The following is a 20067-nucleotide window of genomic DNA, read 5'->3' as shown; positions in this document are numbered from 1 at the left end:
CGCTTCCAATTGCAGGTGCGAGATGCATCAGCAAACGCCATGCGACGAGTGGAGAGAAGGAAGCGCGTGCTCCCGCGCCTCCGCCGCACCCCAGGACCAAGGAATAACGACCAAGGATCAAGGACCGGGGTCGACAAGCAATGGATTCGAAAATGCCTCGACTTTTGGCCAATCTTCAAGCCTAACGGGGCGTAGCTTACGGTAGATATATTGGAGTCCGTCGTCAGTCGTCGGTCGTCAGTCGTCAGTCGTCAGATGAGGGCGTCTGCATTATCGCCGTGCGTTGCCGTGCGTTGCTTTGCTTTTCTGTGCTCTGCTCTGCTTTGAGGTTGCGACCGACCGACCGATCGGTTGACCAATAATCAAAGAAGCCGCAACGGTCGTCATCTCCAGAAGTCGCTTGGATGATGAGATGAGGGGTAAAAACAAGCATCGCATCTTTTATGTGAACGGGGTTTGGTCCACAACGAGGCGTCCGCCGTCGCAAGCCATCAGTCTTATCCCCCCGCTAGCATTCATCGATGCATGATGCTGATATCCACCCGTGAGATATCTATCTACCCAGTACCTACCAGGTATCCTACACCACATGATAACATGATAAGCAAGAGAACTGGCTTGCATAATGGCTGCGATACTCGTACATTCATTCTTTGAACGATGCCAAACAACTGCTCGTACGAAGAAAGCATGACAGATCGAGATACGCCGTAGGTAGACCAACAAAACCCCGTTTGCGAAACCCCCATCCATATCGCATCTCAAACCCTCATGCCAGGGCCCCAGAATCCCACCCTATCGGAAACAAAACAACCCCCAACATTACTCGAGGGCAGGGTGTACGTGTGTCTCGAACGGGTAACACTCGAAGAGAAAAGGGCAATTACCTAGGTACTCGAGTATCACCGCGTCGCTGTCGTGAACCCCTCCGTCCCATTGTTCAACCAGGCCGGTCGCCGAAACAAACACAACAACTGAGAAAACGGTTTCGTGGAACTCTGCTCTCCGTGTCGGTGGCGTTCATGATAAGAAGAGAGGGACGACAGAGCTCTGGGTCGTTTGTTCCTTTTCCAGTTCCGTCGCATCTGCTAGATAACTAACATCCCATCATTTCTGTCCATCTGTCCGTCCGTCAGTTGTCTCTGTCCTTGCCATCCCCAATCCCCATCTCCGATCCCAAACCCAAAGTAAGACAAAGCCCCAACAAAACAGAAAACGAAAACGAAAACAATGACGAACACCAAGACACAATCTTGTAAGTCGCAGACGATGATCTAGAAACATGACCTTTCTGAAAATGCGTACCTGGATCGTCCACTAACACTACCGAATTCGGAAAACGAATCCCTCCGCCCATCCATCCACCATCCTTACCCCTCTCCTCTCCTCTTCCCTCCACCTTCTTCACATCTCTCGCTACTTTTGAAATGGGAAAGCGATAATGTTAACGTCAAGAAATGTTCCTCGTCATCGGGTTTAGGGAAATGATTTGCGTTGCGTGTACTCTGTATCCTTACGTGATCTCCATTTCTCTTTCTGCGCCATTACAGTCGGGGTGTTCTGCATGTCTTCAGCATTAATGTACAAATATACCTGTGAAAATCGAGTGACGCGATTGATCATTGAGCGACACATATTCCAGCGGTCAGAAATTCCCGTCGGTTTCGATGCATACATGCCCAATATATACGTACTTACATAAAACGAACGTTCATACGCGCCTGTTTGAGTGAGCGAGTGAAGTGAATGTCGTACATTGCGCCCTTCTTCCTCCACTCGCGACCTCTGCAGTACTATCATTATGAGAAAAGACATAAACATGAACGGAGTCACTACAGATACTCGAGCGGACTCGATCCGGTTCGTTGCGACTCGACCCGCGACGATAGATAGACACTGACTTAAAGGGCGCATCATCCTTCTGGTCCTTGTCTTCGTCTTTCACGTCATCTTCGTAATCTTCGTCCTCGCACCATCCTCGACTTCGGTGGTTACTCACAATTTAGGTACTTTAGGTAGGTTGTACATGTGTCCTCGTACAGAGCAGCATACACACGGCGTACAAACGTAACGCTCCTGAACATAATCTCGCCTCCTTCTGCCTTCCCTCTTCAACGACAACAGTAGAGGAAGAAAATGATCATCCTACACTATGTACTGATCTCCGCTCGATACTGTCCTGCCCTTTTGGCATGGGTAGATGTACGGATGAACCCATGGATGGCAGCGACACCATAACTGACCGACTGAGCGAAGTCGAGGACTCGGTGGGAAAAAAGGCATGCGAGGCAGCACGAGAACCCGCACAACGTGACATAATATGATAATGATGATAATAGCAATAATATCAATGTGATCCCCTCTCCTCCGTCCCCTCCTTCACTCTTCCTTACCTACCATGCGAAAGCGAAACAAAACGATATGGAATACATCACCCGCCATGCTACTCCCACCCATCTACCCACCTACTTGTTTTCTCATCCCAGCACTCGAGAATAGAGAAAGGGAAAGCTTACAGGAAGACGCGAAGACGCAAAGGCAAGAAGGTGAAGGGGAGAGGTGGGGACGGACAGTGAACTGCGCACGATGGCAATGCAACGAGTGCATGCATCAATGCACACGAGACCTTCTCGCTCAGAGAAGAGAGTAGGATTGAGAGTAGGACGAGCGTAGACGTGGTTGAGATTGTACAGACAGAAAAGACATAACAAAGATACTTGAAGTTTCTAGATGTGTGTGCGCATGCTTGATTAATTGTCGAGCTGTTGTTGCGAGATTTTGCAGTCGTGGATGTGGTCGCGGGATGTCGAGTATAACGGATGGACGTACAAACGGTGAGCCTTTTTGCCTTATTTTTCCTTTGGTACTTAACGATGGTAGCAATGATAATAATGATGACAATAATGATGATGACTGTTTCACCGCCGGTACTCGTACTACAACTCGCTGGATGCACAGAGGACCAAAAACCGGAAGGTCGTGGTTTCATGAAGACAGATTCGGATCGACATATGGGGACACGCCGGCACGGAAGATTATGTGCATCGAGTCCTTCTCTCCCTTCGAGGGCCCTGCATGTGTTGCATATGTGGTCAGGTGCAGGCGCCGGGTGCCGCTGGTGATAGTCCTCCTATTCGGGCAATCGTCTGTCCAAATGGGGAATAACATCTAAATCAACCTGTTTAGTCGTGGTCGCGATGAAAGAGGAAAACACGGATCAGAGAGACGGCGGGAAAAGGACACTCAAAAAGCCTTGTTTGTTTGTATGTTTGTTTGTGAATTATGATATTGGACGGAAGCTGCTGCCTCCCAACTATCGGGGGAATTTTGAGAAAAATACATGATACTTCGTGAAACGACACACGAACAAGAGGGTAAGATGATGTGAGGATGAGAGACGGGATACGAGAGATGAGAGATGAGAGTGAGAGAAGAACTTGTGTTAAAGAAAACATCCACGCCGATATCCACGTAAAAGACGTTCAACCGTCCCAGACCAGACCCAAAGCAAAGGGAATGCACACCACACTCGCCAACACGGTGCTCCTAACATGATAACATTGCATACCGCCCAAGACGGACTACACCTTCTGCATCTTTACAGACTCTGGCCGTGCCTTCTTGCAGAAAGGGAACTATTCACTCTGCAGATTCGCTTCTTGCCATTACTTTTCGCCATTATGTGGGGTATCCATATCCGACCGACCGAACCAGCGATGCGCCACCCGCCCCTTGCAAGGACGGGTTGTGGATTCGGGGAATCCATACGTACTTGTTTAACTGAGCTTCTGGTCCTGGGGGTACTGGTGACCCGGGTGACGAGGCATACCACCCTGCGGGGGCATGCCTGGGTACTGGTTTGATTGTTGCTGCTGCTGGAGGTAGGACTGGTAGTGGAGCGCGGCCTCGGGGGTCATGTAGGCAGGAGGCATGCCCTGGTTGCCTGGCATACCTTGAGGTCGGCCAGCCGGTACCTGGGCATGGCTATCCTCGGGAGAATCGACGGGGTTATCATCGACGCCGTTGGCGTCGCCAGACGAGGGTTCGGGTGCATTCAAGCAGGCCTGAAACGCGTGTCAGCGCGAACATGTAGGACGTAGTTTCTGGATAGTTGGCTTACCTGGATGAGGTTCTTGCCCTCGGGCTTCGTGACAAGAGGTTGCAGCTTAGGCGTTGTGAAGGTGTAAACGAGACCTGTTTCGGAGACCACGAGCAGAAGCACCTGGGTGCCAGTGAGGACGGACAATTCGTAGGCCTGCGAGTCAAAACGAGTTAGCGAGGAACGAAGCGTGGATACACGATGTTTCTCATGCGACGCGGGTAAAGTCGCAACGCGATGCGAGGAGAAAAGTTGGGATGTTTGGTGGTGTCGCGCGCGCGCGTCGGTCCAACTCGACAATTCATCTTCGTCTCGCCGGGTTTCGAATCTTGTACGTACCTTCTTCATGATACCAGCCTTTCGCTTCGAGAAAGTGATGTGGCGACGCGACTTATCCTGAATGAACTTGATCTCAATCTTCCTACGCTCGCGACCGGGCTTGTCATCGTCATCATCATCGTCGTCGGCAGTCGGTCGAGGGCGTTTGGTTCCTCGATTGGCATCGGCGGCGGTGAGTGCGCCATTGCCAGTGCCGTCGTCGTGAACGGAAGGCGACGCGTTTTGGTCGTGCTCGGTGATCTCAGAAGCCATTGTTGTGTTGTAGGTTGAGATTGGTGGTTCAGATGTTGTGGCAGGTGTTTGCCCTAACTGCTTGTGGTCGGGGAGGGGGGTGTTCGAACTGTGTGTGGGGAACTTCTCTTTTGGAGGTTAGAGGACGACCTGTGGCAGCAAGCAGGACGGAAAAGAAAAAAAGAAGAGTAGGCTTGAGCTCTTTTCGTAACAGGTAACAAGGCGAATGACTGCAGCAAGCAACAAGCAAGCAAGCAAGCAAGCAGCAGTAAAGCAAAGACTGTTGTGGTGTTCGGGTTAGACCCAAAAGAAACTGGATGGAGGGATTGGGGGTGTGGAAAAAGGGAAGGGGGGAATGTTCAATGGGGAGAGGGGGAGGGAGGATGGGAGGGTTTGATGAAAGAGGAAAAGCAGGCGCGCTTGGAATGAAAAAGAGATAGGTTGTTGGCCCGTGGTGGTCTGTGTGTTTTTGAATGGTCCGTGTGTGGAGAGAGAGGGAAGGAACTAAGGGTGTAGCGTATGTAGGAGTGTTTAGGTAGTGGTAGTGGATAGTGTGAAGTGTGGTAGAGGGTAGTAGAGGGTGTATGTGTGTACAGTGACAGTGAACAGTACAGTCAACAGTGAACCGTCCAAGTCGGTGGCGGGTGAAGGAAAAAGGGAAAAAAGGAATGCAAGGGAAGGAACGACCAAAGTGAACAAGAACGAAAAAGGAAAGAAGGACGGGGGAGGAGGGAAGGGGTGGTTGGATGGGAGGAAGGAGGGAGGGAGGGATGAGGGGGCCGGTAACACACACCCACACACACAGCCAGACAGACCAGGCAGACCGACAGACCAGACAGACAACAGAAAAACAGCGCGCATTCGGCGGGCGGGAAGGAGTCGAGGGAGGTGGAAGGTGCGATGGAGGGTGGATGTGGGTTATGGGTATGGGTACGGGTATGGGTATGGGTATGGGTATGGGTATGGGTATTGTAAGTGAACGGGGATTGGTGGATTGGCGTTGGGTGGAGTGAGTGACCTTGAGTGACCGACTGTGTGTGTGGGCCCTAGTCCCCTTCCTCTCTGTTGCTCTCTCCTCTGTCCTATCCCATCCCATCCCATCTCATCCAGTTCACTCTCTTGTCTCTCTTGACCTCTTCACATCTCGCCTCTCTCCGCTCTCCATGTCTCATTCCTCTCTGGCCGACAGGCCAAGCAGCAGAAAGAAACACACAAGAAACTAGAGCAAGACCCGCCCAACAGCTTCAGCCAACAGACAGTGAGCATAGGCCAGCCAAAACTACAAAGACTCCAACCCGGCATGACAGGCAGCGCTAATAATACCAACTTGCCCTCGTCGCTTCGTCGGGAAATGCCTTGTTCTTGGCTGGCCCATACCCACCCTGGTATGGTCGCATAGCTGTAGAGAGAGCCGATTGGAAGAAGGGGGAGTTTGACATTGAGATGGCATGGGTGGAAATAAGGATTAGGAATTGGGAATTGGGGATTTGGAAATTGGGACTGCGAGGCGGAAATGGGTATGGGGAACGGTGCAAGAAGTTTGGGGCCCACTGCCTTGTGTCCAGTACGCCGTCGCCGAGGGCCCTGAGGTAGGTAGGTAGGTAGACAGGTAGATTCGTGGTGAAGTGATACGTTGTGGCCTTGTGGAGTATCGGCATTGTGCGTGGTGTGTGCCTGTACCTGTGCCTGATGCCTTTGGTGATGGCGGCGGTGGTGGCGGTCGCAGTCGCAGGTTCAGGCGCAATCGCAATCGCAATCGCACTCAAGGCCACGGCCACGGTCGCAGTCGCAGTCGCGGTCGAGGTCGCGGTTGTTGGGTTGTCGGTGTGCGTGCGTGTGGGAGTTGCGTGCGTGCGCCGTGCGGGCATGCGTGCGGGCATGCGTCTAGCACCAAGGCGGAGGATACAGTAAAGTGGGTGAGGCAGAAGATCCCGGGCCCGGGCAGCGGACGTGCGTTTGCTGGCTGAGAACAGGGCAGGGAAGGCAGGGGTAGGTGGATGGAACGGCTGAAGACAGACAGGAATAGAGAAATGTAGACAAAACAGTAGAAATGGAAATGGGGATGAAAAAGTACGTACCCGTCTCAATTCGTTCTGGTCAAGAGGAATGTGCAGTTTCCTTGATCGAAAGCGGAATCAGGAATAGTAGTCGTCGTAGGGAAGAGGAGAATGGCCTGTGGTGGAGTGTGTGGGCGTTCGTAGGTATTCGACCCTTTTAGAGAGTTCGTTTGACAGATTGGGTCAAAGTTGAACGGCAACGGCGCGTGGTAGAGGACAAGTAAGCTCACACAAGGTGAGTAGAAGACCGAAAGGCGTTGAAGCTTGGCCTCTGGTAGCGGAATGGGATAGATGGATCGGATGGAGTAGATGGATGAATAGATCGGATGGAATAGGATAGGATAGGATAGATCGGTGGATAGATGAACGGATGGACAGAACAGGTACCTATAGCAGGTAGATGTACATACAGTGCAAAGATTGTATGACAGGTACAAGTGGTAGGTAGTAAAGTGACAGGTACACACCGTACAAAGTATGTACTGTGCCTATAGGAAAGGGAAGAAGAGGTGCACGACAGGAACTGGAAAGGTGTGCTTGTATGTCTCAGAGAGGGAAAGGACGAAAGAGATTTGGGGAAAGTCAAACGGCGGCAGGCATATATTCACTACGAGAAAGTGACAAAAGTAGGAGAATCCCCAAGAGTTGCAAAGGGTATCTAGGGGAATAAGGAAAGGCGGCTTGTCACTTTGCGCGAATGCCTGAGCTCCGCCTGTCGGTTGGGTCACTTGGGTGTGGGTGTGGGTGTGGGTGTGGGTGAGCGTGTGTCTTGTGTCTGTGTGTGTGGGCGCGCGCGCGAGTAGAACTGTCAGTTGTGTCTGTGTGTAGAGTAACTTGGGTGGGTTTAGTCAATGTCAGGTTAGGTTTTAGGTTAGGTTAGGTTTGGTTAGATCCAGGGTAACTTGTCGATGTGTTCAATGTTGCCCGTCGTCTGCGTATGTGTGTGAATGTGTGCTTGTACCTGTTAGTGTGCGCGTGTCTGTGTGTCTCTGTCGATGTGGACAATTAGGTGCGTGGATAATGGATGTGGATGTGGATATGGACGTGGGCGTGGGCGTGTGTGTTAATCATGTTAGGACCCTAAACTGTGCAGGAAAATGATACCACACTAACTCGTAAACCTTCCCATCTACTTAGGTACCTAGTTTGACTTAACTAGTTCAAGGGCCAAATGTGACTGGGGGCGGGTTGGATTTAGCAGAACTGGCTTGCTACCTCGCCGGCTTAACGAAGGCTTGCTTGCTTGCTTGCTCCCCGGTTTGATAGTCTCGCTGCTCGGCGAAGGAAATGGGGGTTTGAAACGTAAAGAGAGATCCTGGCAGACTGTGATTATTTTCATCACCTTCTTGGTGGCATATGGCCTGGCAAGTGTCTGGCATCTTGAATCGCTCATCGGAACTTCAGGGCCGCGCCAGTTGTGCGCCCACCGAGCCGACATACCTACACCGTTGCATGTACTCCACTCCACTGCTCCGTCCAGAGCGGAACAGAACACCCTACTGTCCACCGCTATATGTCCAATGTACTTCGTACAGTACAACTGCTACAGTAAGATTGTCATATTGGCTCTGCCTAATCTGTCTACCCGTTCTTTCCATCTGTCTGCCCTGGAATCTGATATACGATCAGGAGTATGGGAACATGGTAGTGGGAGCAGGATAGAGGCTGTCGATATCCCACGAGTGTTGTAGGGGTGCAAGGTATGTACCGTCTATGACTTCGGCCTTTGTAATGCGCGAGATAGATACCTCTAGGCGCATATAGTACTCCGTACGTGTATGCGCAGTGCAGTAGTAAGTGCAATGCAGAAGTGCAGTGAGGAAGCCTGGCGGTTAGCGGTTGTCAGTTGGCTGTTAGAGATTCCAGATATTACCCTTTTAAGCCGAGGCATCACATGGTATGGCACGGCGTGAGACAGGTTGGTTGGTTGGCTGACCGTGAAAACAGCAAGCAATCAGATAGTCGTACAGTAACAGTACCTGTAGATACATTATTAGATACATACAGACTCCGTACGGAGTACAGTAGTCAAAGAAAGAGTGATGAGATGAGATGAGACAAGACAGGCAAGATGGAGCATCAATTTACTTACCAACACGGGCTATTCATGCCAACCGAAGGAGGGTAAAAGGCCAAGGCGCCAGACCCGACCTAGACCAAGTGCGCGTGTTTCCAGCACCAGCTTAGTCGGGTATGGCGGGTGGTCGACCATGTTCATCACATCCTGCCATCCTGCCACGCCATGCCATCCCATTCATCGGCCATCTACCCATCCAACCAACCATCCTATCCATTGGTTCAATCCACTCATAGTGCGGAGTAGTAAATCAATTACTCGTCCATGTTCTTTTGTTCTTTTATTCACGTTCGGAGTCTGTCTCGGAGTTTGTTTCGGAGTGGCAGAAAAGACGGATTGACAGCTTCACAGCTTGACGTTGGATGGACAAACAAAACACCACTAGTACATATTCACATACATTACCGAGTCCGATGTCGACACACTAGACCAAATCCTTTCCCTCACCACGTTAAAGACTAAGAAGCCATAATACGAGAGATGGGAACTGTTGACTTGCAGACTTGCAGAAACCTCCTTGCCTCTAGCTCGTCTGTACATTCTATCTCGTCCGTTATTGTCCACAGTACGGAGTAATTGGTGAATAGATATGTTTTGTCTTGTTAATCCACCATTTACCTCGACCTTCGGATTGCCCGAAAGGGGTGGGGGAGAGAAGAGTGCAGGAGGGGCGAGCAGCCAATCATGGGTGGATATGAACATGAGTTGCGGGTCACTTGACCTAGCTAAAGCGAAGTGGGATGCTGTGGCCAATGAGAGACGGCAGAGATGCTGACTGTGTGATTATCTGTTCAGTTGATGATTATCAGGTTACACCGGTTACCGCCTTCCGGTTATCGACTAGCGCCATCAATCATCCATTCACATTACTAGGTCGTGATTAGGCGTGTTAGGCTTGTTAGGGTTATGCGTTGAGCGTTGATCGTTGATCATATGCCATGCCATGCCATACAAGCTGCAACAATATGGTCTGATTCACTGATTCACCTTTCATCTCGTGTTTCCCTAACTTCCTCTACCATCGTTTACACAGAATGGTCCCAGGCCAGGTCTCGTTCTTGACCTTGATCTTGATCTCATTCCTTGCCCTTACCCTTGTGTCCTCTGCTCTCATTCGCCCTCTCCCTCTTCTTTGTTCCCCGCCCGCTTCCTTTCCCGATGTCGCCTCGCCCGTTGTCCGTTGCCCCTTGTCCCGTCACCCCGTATTCACTCGTAATACTCCTCCCCATCACTAAGTACTCCGTAAATACTGCCAACTAGTTACCGCTGCCATCATTAAAGCTACTACTGCGAGGTATCATCTTCTAATACTGCTCGACGGAGTCTATGAAGATACTACTAGGTATGAACCTTTACGAGTATTTACTACGCTTACTCGACTACTCGACTCGACCATGTCACTCGACCTGTTCACCCTATCCTAGTATCTACACACTACAATCTACTCTGTCCACTGTCCTGTCTAACTCTGCTTCAACTGGACTTAACTCACTTGTCAACTTCCTCAGTACTGTGTACCTCCACCCGGCCCTATCTTGGCTCTTCTCGCCGGCTGGCCCATCTTGCGACCTGCAGGACGTGCGTGCGCCACCAACTGTAACCGCGACCGCCTCTTCTTCTCCCTGTCATCCACAAGCCCACACCCACACGCCCTCGCCCTCGCCCTCACCCTCACCCTCACACGTACTCGCCACATCAGCAATCGATTCAACTCTCAGTCTCTCATGCACACGCACCCTTTCAGTAACGACTGGTCTCCCTCTCTCCCCCACACCACCCTTCTTCTCAATAACACAACTCAACACCATGTCGCTCAAATAGGTTATCCACGATCTTCGTACCACCTCCCGTCCCCTTCAGATCGATGCACTCTCCCGCACACTCCCGTGACGTGACCTTTGTAGGTATCCTCTTGTAACTACTCTTGCTACAGACCTATACACATGGTCGCACCACCCAAATTCTGCTCTCCCTGTCCGTATTGGATCATGCTCATCGTAGGCGCTTCCAAAACGTCGAACCACTCGGACCTTGGCCCCGTTCTGCCTCCTGATTCGCCCACCACCCTTTCTCACACTACTGAAACGCTGTACGCTTCGCATCACCACAACTGCGACGCGCCCGCAATAATGGAGTCTCTCGATTAATTAATTCTAACAAAACCCTTTTCCTACCCTCTTTGCCATGTCCTACTTTCGCTTTCCCGTTGCCACTCCATCGTCCACCAAGTGCTAGCCACTTTCCTTTCTCTTCCCCTTCATCTTCTATTCTTCCTCATCCGATAGTAACTCTTTTAATCGTCGTTCTGCGAGGGCACGCCGGACGTCTCTGTGCATCGACTTGTATTCCATTCATTCATTTGTTTCTCCATTTCGTCCCATTTCCCTAACTGGTGACCGTCTCTCGCTCTCGTCCAATTCTCAATTGATCCGCCTGGACGTCGTATCCCATAAGCGCAAAAGAAAAGAGATCGAACAAGAAGAAAAGTTCAACTACAAACTACCGCCAACATGCCGACAAAACTTATGCTGGTCTTCGTCGGCTTCGACTTCATCTTCGCCGCATGTGGAGGATTGTTGATGGGATTCTCGGTCATGTCAGAGCAGAACCAAAGGGCCGATCCGACCCTCGACAACGTAGCACAGAACCTCCTACTAGGCCAGTGTCCGTTAACAGGTACGACCAAGAACCTCGCCCTGCAGTAACGTCTACTAACAATCAATCCCAGCCGGTGTCGTGAACTCAATCTTCATCTTCGTCACCTTCCTGCTCTCTCTACCGGCACTCTTCCTTCCCCACAACCGAGGCTGGCTCCGCGCCCAAGGCTGGCTTGTCGTCTTCTGCGCAACCTTCACCCTTGGACTCGGTCTGTCTGTCTGGGTGGAAACCCTTCAAACCCGCAGAAGATTGGAGGGCATCTGGGGTCGCGAATCCACCTTGATCCAAAGTCTCCTCCAGCAGAAAGTGAGTACCTTCTATATATATCCTTCGAATCGCATATCTCCCGTTTCGATTTAGCGCCCTTGGCACCAATGAATTGAACGGTCCTCTCTATCTATATACCATATATTTTTAAATAATCCACAACCGAAACTAACAATACGTCACTCAGTTTGACTGCTGCGGCTACCTCAACGAGACATCCCCGCCCTTCGTCATCGACAACACCTGCAAGAACGCCCTGGTCGCCGCGCAAAAGGGCGGCTGCATCGGCCCCTTCTCTGCGTTCGCAAACACCTACCTCGACCGCATCTTCACCGCCGCCTTCGGCATCGTTGGCATCGACGTCATCCTTGTGCTCTGCGTCGCCATGGTCCTCAAGTACAGGCAGGAGCAGGAGCGCTACAGGCACATTGACGAGAAGAACGGTATGGGTGGATTGTAGGTTGTAGGACCGTCTGCTTGGGATTGAGAGTTGCGCCTGGATTAAGAGGGAGCTTTCATGTGGATGATGTCAAAAGAGAAGGAGCGTAGAATCATTGGCATATTAGAAGAGGGGTAGAAATTTGGAAAAACAAAAAAAAAAATTGAAGAAGAGATGGTTATGAATTGATTGGGTTTGGTCCATGTAAATATGATGATTTTTTGTTCAACCACCAACCCAAATCTCTGACCATATTTTCTTTCTTTTTCCTTCTCCCCCATTTTCCATTCGTATATACATATATCATTGGACTTATTGTGAATTGACCGATCCAGGAGCGAGCAGTAATAGAATGGGAGACGGTGCCAATCACTGTAAATACGCTACTTCACTATGTTCTACTCTCCAGCGCGGCGGAAGAATCCTTTTATCATGTACTCCTTTTATCATGTACGCCCAGGTATCACGAGACTTACGAAACCTGAAAAACCTCACCTCGTCATCAGTATTTCCCTCCTTGCATTCTTCTGTCTTCACATTGAAATTCAAAACGAGAGGAATACAAAACCGTTATCATGAGCAACAAAACTACACATACTCCGTACATACATCTTCAGGATACATACATATTGACCAGCAGGAAATTACCAATCTGTACACATCACAAAAGACACACCAAACCACAGCCGCCAGCATCTCTCACCAATCCACCTCAAAGTTCAAACGTTCGAACCCGGATCTTCGGCACACGATCCCGTCCGTCCTGCCTGTGCGCGTCCCAACGGTATCGTCGGTATGACTTTCCTTCTCTCTCGACCCTCGCGCCCCCCACGCACTGAGAAACGGGAGAACACTCAGAATTTGTTGGATTGAGATGTCCTTCTTTTCTTGAGGTTCTGGGCCCTCGGTTGGGGATTGGATTGGATGGGCGGTGGGTTGGTTGATCGGCAGGTCAGTCGGTCTCGACCGTTGAGGAACGTGACGCTACGAGGAGGTATCTACATCCGTTGCTAGACGGTTCGGTGCGTTGCGAGGGTACATGTTTCCGATGGGAGGGGATGTTTCGTTGTCCTGCTTAGAATGCTATGCAAACGCGATTCGATGCCGGTGGCGTTGCCGTCACGATGCGATGCGATGCGATGCGAATGTTCCGAATCGGCAATTTTCCAATTTAGTAAGTAGAATCTCATGGGGTTGATATCTAGATGCATGAGTGATGAGAGCGTGGGTTTTACAATGTTCCTACTGCTCGTACTAGCTACCAATATCAAAGGAAGAAAACATCCTGCGAACGAATGCACAACAGTTCATTGATGAGCGTAAGTGAGAACATGATCTACGCGTATAAAAAAGTTCTCTAGATAGCAGGTATGTACTATAAAAATGCGTAAACTAAGTACAGATTCCCATGGGCACACGCCTACATCAAATAAACGCCCCAAAGATCCTCTCACTCTCAAGAGCACGAGAAACATCGTTTTTTTTTTTTTCAGGTTAGGGCGGTAAGCTTCAACGCGGCCAAAAAGAAAAACGCGCACACGACGCGAGGGAAGTATTATTTTAGTGGCGAATATCCAAATTTCCACTTTCCGCTAGAACGCCCGAGCGTGCCGTGTTGTCCGCCTATGGCACCATGCGCTGTTGGTTTTCCGCCCTTTCACAATAAATGTACAGTGAGTGCATTGCATAATATCTGGTTGAAGAATGCGGGTGGTGGTTTCGGGGGCGCATGTGGGTGGGTGGGTACGGAAGAAGAAGGTAGCCACGGTTTGATATCATCTATGAGAGAATATGCAGACACCGTGTGGTGTCGTACCTCATCGCCGACCCTCGATATTGGAGGAAGGTTTCTCTTCGAGTAGAGGGGAGATGCGGTATATTCGGTTCTGGAGGCAACACGTTTGGATATAATTTTCATGTTCGTAGATACCCTTTATTATGTCATGTTTATTATGTCATGCAATCAGATTGCTCATTTCAAAACCAACGAAACGAAGTATCTATGGAAGTTATAGTCAAGATATCGAACCTTTTGTGTGTGTAACTTCGTTTTAGATGCATGCATTTTTCTTCATCCAATTAACTAATTGATTGATGTAAATCGAATTCATTATGTCTTCATCACTATCATCATTATTTCCCGTTTTATTTCCTGCCTCTTCCGCCCCTGAATGAGCCATTTCACGTTGGATTATAAGAAAGACAGGATTTTATTCATCATCTATCAATTATGTGATACATCTATCGTGTGTTTTTGTGTTCGTTGAAGATTGTTAGAAAGATGTACAAATATGCCTAGATTCGAAATGCAAGGAACAAGAAAACAAAAATATGCACCTATATAATTAGCCTATGTGCGATAACTGGCTGGGAATGCAGAAACCATACGGAAGCTCGTGGTACAGTGTTTTTGGTATCCTTGGTGAGGTGCGTTCAGGCGTGGAACCATACCGATACATAGTGTAAACAGTGCTCTTTGTGTAGTCTAGTTTTTATTTTATTTTTTTCAGGTATGGTTAATGCAAAGACACTCTCTTCTTATGACGAAAAAGTGTACTTTCGGGGTTTGGTGGTTATGGCGGCTTTTTATGTTGATTTACATCTTCTTTAATAGATGGATACAATACGACACTTATGTTATTGACATCGTCACTGGCCATACAGGCAAGTATATTGAAAGTTCAAGGGAGTGATTACAATTCCAAAGGTGTTCGAAGGAAACCTCTAGCTTTATTCCTTTTTTTTTTTTTAGTTTTTAATTAAAAGCCTACTTGTACATAGTTGTTCTCCAGAATTTATATCAGAGAAGAGTGCGATCAGTGGGCAATTGTTCTTGTTTTCTTGTTCAGTTGCCGCGTTGCTTTGGGACCCAATAGACTATAAACATGCAAAAGATTGAGCCGAGTAGAGAAATGACTGCAATATATTGTGTATATGTGAGAAGATATCTGCAATGACAATACATGTGGTATCGAACGCCAACGCTGATGCTGTGCCGCCATGGTCTCCCTGATCTCATATTCGTAAATTCGTCACACTGACTAAATGTTTTCATCGTGTCACGAAGACTGGCCTTGACCATCAACAATCGTGGTGCTACCCTCGTCTTCAGGTGTCTGAGGTGTGGTTGATTCGCTTGTGCGAACCCAATTAAAGAATCTTCCCATGATCCTCCTCGATCCCTCTTCTTCGTCTCCGCCGAAGATGAGCTCCTTCTTGCGTCCACCGATCCGTACAGCGTTCCCAAGACGGTGATAGAGCTTCTCGGCGCTTGATTTCGCGTCGGATCGTGCCGGATCACTGAGCGCACCCGTCTCTATTATACTGTTACTGATAATCTTGACGTGCCGCGCGAGTGCGTCGACGTGTTTATTGAATGCAGTCTCCTCCATGGTCAGAGTAGATTGTTTCGGTACGAGGGGAGTCTCTTGTAGCGATTCTGGTGGCCGGGGAAAAGGTACCTCGATAAGACCTGGGCCAATGCCTATGTCAAGGAGGATTAGTCGTGCAGCGAGTGCCGTGTAATCTGAGTGTCGGTCGGCTACGAAATCTTTAGAGGTGTCTAGGTGGGAGTGGATGAGCTTTGGAAGCTCCGGATGAGATAGAGGGATGTTGAGGGGTGTGGGATTTAGGAGGAACGCTAAGGCAAGGTGCCGTCGAAAGGAAGCTGTCAACGGGGAATTTCCGGGGAGAGAAAGAATACAGTTGCTCTGAAGAATGGGATTTGTAATGCGCAAGAGCAGCAAGGGAACGATGTCTGCTAGCTGTTCAGAGGTCAGTAATGCTGACAAGAGAAGATGGAATCTTGAGAACGTACAATCGGTGTCAGCTCAAGTATGGAGCACATCAATGATTCGATGGCATCTTGAACGTTTTGCAATATTGTTGCGTCCGACATCACACTATCATCGAAACACGCGTGAATAAGGATAAGAAGCGCGTGACCGCTCGACTCAGGGGAAAGCCTTTTCGCAATTAGTGACCAGGAAAAGCCATGCAGTATGCTGATGGAATTAGCTCACCACCTTGAACAGACTTGGAGCAAGCGTAAAATCCACCTTAGAGATGAAGGAATTGGCCTGGCAGGACCTAGACCATGTTAGTCAAATGAACGAAGAGAATGGAGTGAATACTCACTCTCTTGAGATTCGTAGCTCGTTGGGAGCTCCTGAGATGGATCGGAGAAGTCAAGGGTTGTCCCAATGCGCTCAAAAATATGGTTCAACTGTTTTGGACTTAGCAGGCTTTCTAGGTGATGAGGGTGAGCCTATGAAATGTTAATGATATCGTCTACCGAAATGTACATTTAAACGAACCTCAAGAAGCAGTAGGTATTTGTCTTTGAGGACGTCGTCCCTCTCAAGAGAGACTGCTTTGGTCAGCAGAAAGACAAATATAGATAGCAGATTAGGACGTACGCTGGTCGATTAGCCAAGCAGCTAATTCTTGTGGTAAAGTGGTGTATTGAAAGATACGCTGCGCGTAGCCACTCAAGAAAGCATGTTGTCTCTCCCACGGATCTGTTCCAGGTCAGTACGGTGGAGGGAAAGATGTCTCAAGTGACGTACCTTGAAAGCTCGCTGCCCAGCTATACGCGGAAATATACTTATAGGGGAACGGCTCTGATCGACGTGAGCGAACAGGTTGCTCTAGAAAGAGATGGAACACGCAGGCGGTGTCGTGTGCATTAGTTCGCTGCATAGCTAGATACAGGCGCTTCGACTTCTCGTCGTCACCGCCCTCATGTGCAATGGTAGCTAATGTCTCCTCACTGAATTCGATATTTGAGGTTACTTCCTCTTCAAGTGGTCGGGAAACTTCCTCTCTGCCAGCGGCAATCTTCAGTTCCTTCTCGAAATCATTGTGTGCGGCCTGAATAAGCCGACTTAGTGTTGGCTTTGGCATGGTATATTTCTCCGAAGGTTTGCGTAGCTCATCATCGCGAGATCTAGCATACATGGCTGATCTTGTAATAGGTGTAGATTCGGACTTTTTGGTTGTCTTCGAATTATCTTCATCTCTGGAAGTCGGAGCATTCCTCAAGAAACTGAGATCGAGCTCCTCAAGTTCATCCGAGCTCGAGCCTGAGTCCGAGTCCAGAATGATCTCCTCACCGCTCGCTGATATTCTCCTCTTGCTCCCGGTGGAGTTGAACGAGGTTTGTGACGTGGGTGGGACGCCGTTCGGAATGGTAGAAAAGTCATTCTCCGCTGTGCTTGTTCGTTCATTTGGGTTGGTCGTCTGATGGGGGAGTGGTTTCCGGTCAATTGAAGATTCATCTCCTTTCACATTTAATGTAAAGGGATTCGCGGTTCCGCCTGTCTAGTAGTGAGCTTTTGGAGATACCGGAGAAGATGATGTGGAGGGGTTGATAATATACCTGGAGAATGGGAAGGCGCGGGGTTAGCAACAAGCGGCGATTCAGGATTTGGTTTGAAGAAGTCCCGGATGTCTCTTTTGGGAGGCATCGTGAGAGGACTCGTGTGCCCGCAAGGCCCGGCAGCACAAATGACGATATGGCAAGGGCGTGAACGTGTGAAGTTGCCCGCAATGGCAGTCTTGGCGCGATCGCGCGTTGGCGCCCGCAAAAGCTAGAGCGTGGGCGCGAGGGCACGTGACCAACCAGTGAGCGGCGGATCGGAGGACTACATCCGTAATATCGGCGGAACGTTTTCTGTATTCCCATCCGGCAGAGATGGACACTAAACCTAATCACCGACGTACTTTCACAGGCGTGCTCTATCCCTTCCCGCCCCCACTCCTAGTTACTAGCTGACTGGCTGGCTGGTGGGTGGCCTTCTCTCAGATTTCCCCCAAGATGCCTTCCAATCATGCTGGCTATACCCGCAATGGGCATTTACCACGCTGCTGGTCCAAAATCCGATCGCGCGCGCAACCCACGCGTTCAGCCAGGCACGAATGCGCAGGAATGGACAATTCCAGCCGCTTGCAAGAGAATGATTCCAATTCCTGAGAGACTCGACACTGCTAGCAGAACGTGGTCCTTCTCACCTTGCACCGAGAGCACTCAACCCTGCGATCAGAGGCGCCTTCTGACTGGAGAAGGGACGTTTCGAGGTTTCGCATTGTCCAATGCTTGCTGCGAGTCCCCTGCGCGTGCACCAGCTCGGGTTTGACATTCATGCAATATCCGTCCGTATTCCCCGAGCAGGACGTTAAGGCGGTGGGCAATTAATCAAATATGAAATTTCATTGCAGTTTCGGACCTAGAACGCCCTACCACTGCTACCAAGTGTCAATTAGCTTAACCAAGATGGGGTATCTTGAAACCTTCGTAGAGACAGTTGCAGAGGAACGGCCTGGATAGTCGCTGCATGTGCAGTACAAGTACAAGTGCGAGGCCAGGACCGAACAGGTACAACCAGGGAGAGAATTAAGAGAGATGAGGCTTGCGTGTATCGAGGGGTGGGTCGAGACAATCGCCTACTGTGAGTGGAAGGCAGCCCAGGCCAAGTGCAAGGGTGGTCATAGTAGCATGGGCATAGTTATTATCAAAAGGGGTCGCGTTGTACGAACATCTGCAAGAAGTGCAGCAATGATTATTACAAGTACTCCGTACTCCACACACGGTAAAAGGTGAGTCCGTATGGTAAGGATGGTACACACGTACGGAACACGGCTGTAGGTCGCGGTGCTAATGTGCATACTGTTACGAACTGATGGGGCAGTGATGGTGATGATGGGCGTGAACCACCGTCTTCGGTAAATGGGTGACCGTAGATCCGTGATAGGTGTACTGTAGTCTGTCTTGAATGTGCGAGTACAGTCCACCTACACCTACACCAACGTGTACATGCGACTACACAGATACCGTACGGCTGTAGCAGGTTATGCTGCACCGCCAGTGTACTTGATACAAACACAGTATACCGTAATGTGCCTACACAGCAGTGACGGCACAGTATGAATGTGAATTGTACACGTCAGGATGGCTCATCCTATTGCAACGCTTGAAGCTTAGAAGGGGCTTACGGCTGGGGTGGGCTAGGGGGCCTAGGGCAGTAGGTGTAATACCTACAACCATTGAACAATAATAGATCGGACAGAGAATGACGGAGGTCCAAGTGATAGATAGCGCGTAATCTTGAGGCAAAGCGAGGCAAAGCGAGGCATAGCGGCGGACCCTTTGCACACTGACTTTGACTGTGCCCGTCAAGTCCTGACCGGCTTCGGCAGCTTGCAGTCAGCCGTTCTTTCTTTTCTGACAGGACCGGATGATGAATCAACCAAGCCTCCCGAATGCATACGTTTTGGCAGTGTCGAATAGTGACGGTGAGCGTTTCTTCTTTGTGATGGTGAGCGCCAATTGAACCGCATTATCTCGATCTGGCACGGTATTGATATTCGCGGGCGAGCATGGCGCAGTTGGTAGGCATCGATTCCTTGCAGGTATACAGAGTACCTATACCTATACCTACACCTATACCATACCTACCTATACCTCTACATGGGGAATGAAGATGATATTGGTGATACTAGTGATATCATAGATTGCTAAGGTATTCATAATAATCAGTGGTTGTTGTCTGCAATTGCACTTTCATGAGCAGTTGAACCAATTAGTAATCTACCGACCGAGTTTGGTTAGTGTTGGATTACTCAGTACTCGTACCAAATTGTTTTTGCCCTTTAGCCACCCAAATGGCAATTGTCAGCTTCTCCAGCAACTCTACCTAACTCTACCTAGGTAGGTGGTAAAGCTAGTACAATACCGGTAACCGCACTCTTACTAGTCTCATAGTCTCGTAACTGTGTGTGTGTACTGTGTAGGGGTGACCGTGACTGACTGAGCATTCATTCATTATCACGCATCAACAACCTACCAAACAATTGACTCTTCTGCTACTCCATCTTGAGTCTAGATAGAAAATATCGTCTA

General features: G+C 49.5%; 5 protein-coding genes across 5 annotated transcripts; 1 reads left to right on the top strand and 4 right to left on the bottom strand.

Annotated features, from left to right (window-relative positions):
- Window positions 1–2414: 2414 nt before the first annotated feature.
- BU24DRAFT_147470 (uncharacterized protein) lies at window positions 2415–3141 on the bottom strand. Its single transcript, XM_033521221.1, has one exon. The coding sequence runs from the start codon at window positions 2987–2989 to the stop codon at window positions 2513–2515; it is 477 nt and encodes a 158-aa protein (XP_033385622.1). The 5' UTR covers window positions 2990–3141; the 3' UTR covers window positions 2415–2512.
- Window positions 3142–3717: 576 nt separating this feature from the next.
- BU24DRAFT_147452 (SRF-TF-domain-containing protein) lies at window positions 3718–4713 on the bottom strand. The gene is made up of 3 exons (XM_033521220.1): window positions 4439–4713; window positions 4121–4255; window positions 3718–4064 (listed from the first exon to the last, which is right to left on the bottom strand). The coding sequence occupies exons 1-3, from the start codon at window positions 4688–4690 to the stop codon at window positions 3777–3779; spliced, it is 675 nt and encodes a 224-aa protein (XP_033385621.1). The 5' UTR covers window positions 4691–4713; the 3' UTR covers window positions 3718–3776.
- A 1160-nt stretch (window positions 4714–5873) lies between these two features.
- On the bottom strand, window positions 5874–6734 carry BU24DRAFT_147443 (uncharacterized protein). The gene has a single exon (XM_033521219.1). It carries the CDS (start codon window positions 6547–6549, stop codon window positions 5983–5985), a length of 567 nt encoding a protein of 188 aa, XP_033385620.1. The 5' UTR covers window positions 6550–6734; the 3' UTR covers window positions 5874–5982.
- Window positions 6735–11109: 4375 nt separating this feature from the next.
- Window positions 11110–12354, top strand: BU24DRAFT_147404 (tetraspanin). The gene is made up of 3 exons (XM_033521218.1): window positions 11110–11479; window positions 11532–11767; window positions 11916–12354. Exons 1-3 carry the CDS (start codon window positions 11314–11316, stop codon window positions 12186–12188), a joined length of 675 nt encoding a protein of 224 aa, XP_033385619.1. The 5' UTR covers window positions 11110–11313; the 3' UTR covers window positions 12189–12354.
- A 2729-nt stretch (window positions 12355–15083) lies between these two features.
- BU24DRAFT_420319 (uncharacterized protein) lies at window positions 15084–17707 on the bottom strand. The gene is made up of 8 exons (XM_033527442.1): window positions 17548–17707; window positions 16736–17485; window positions 16586–16687; window positions 16484–16536; window positions 16305–16434; window positions 16190–16256; window positions 15985–16132; window positions 15084–15931 (listed from the first exon to the last, which is right to left on the bottom strand). The coding sequence occupies exons 1-8, from the start codon at window positions 17633–17635 to the stop codon at window positions 15227–15229; spliced, it is 2043 nt and encodes a 680-aa protein (XP_033385618.1). The 5' UTR covers window positions 17636–17707; the 3' UTR covers window positions 15084–15226.
- Window positions 17708–20067: the final 2360 nt, after the last annotated feature.

Source organism: Aaosphaeria arxii (genome assembly GCF_010015735.1).
Source record: "Aaosphaeria arxii CBS 175.79 unplaced genomic scaffold BU24scaffold_3, whole genome shotgun sequence".
NCBI lineage: Eukaryota > Fungi > Ascomycota > Dothideomycetes > Pleosporales > Aaosphaeria > Aaosphaeria arxii.
Note: the sequence above shows the minus strand (reverse complement) of the source record. Positions and strands in the feature narration are given on the sequence as shown.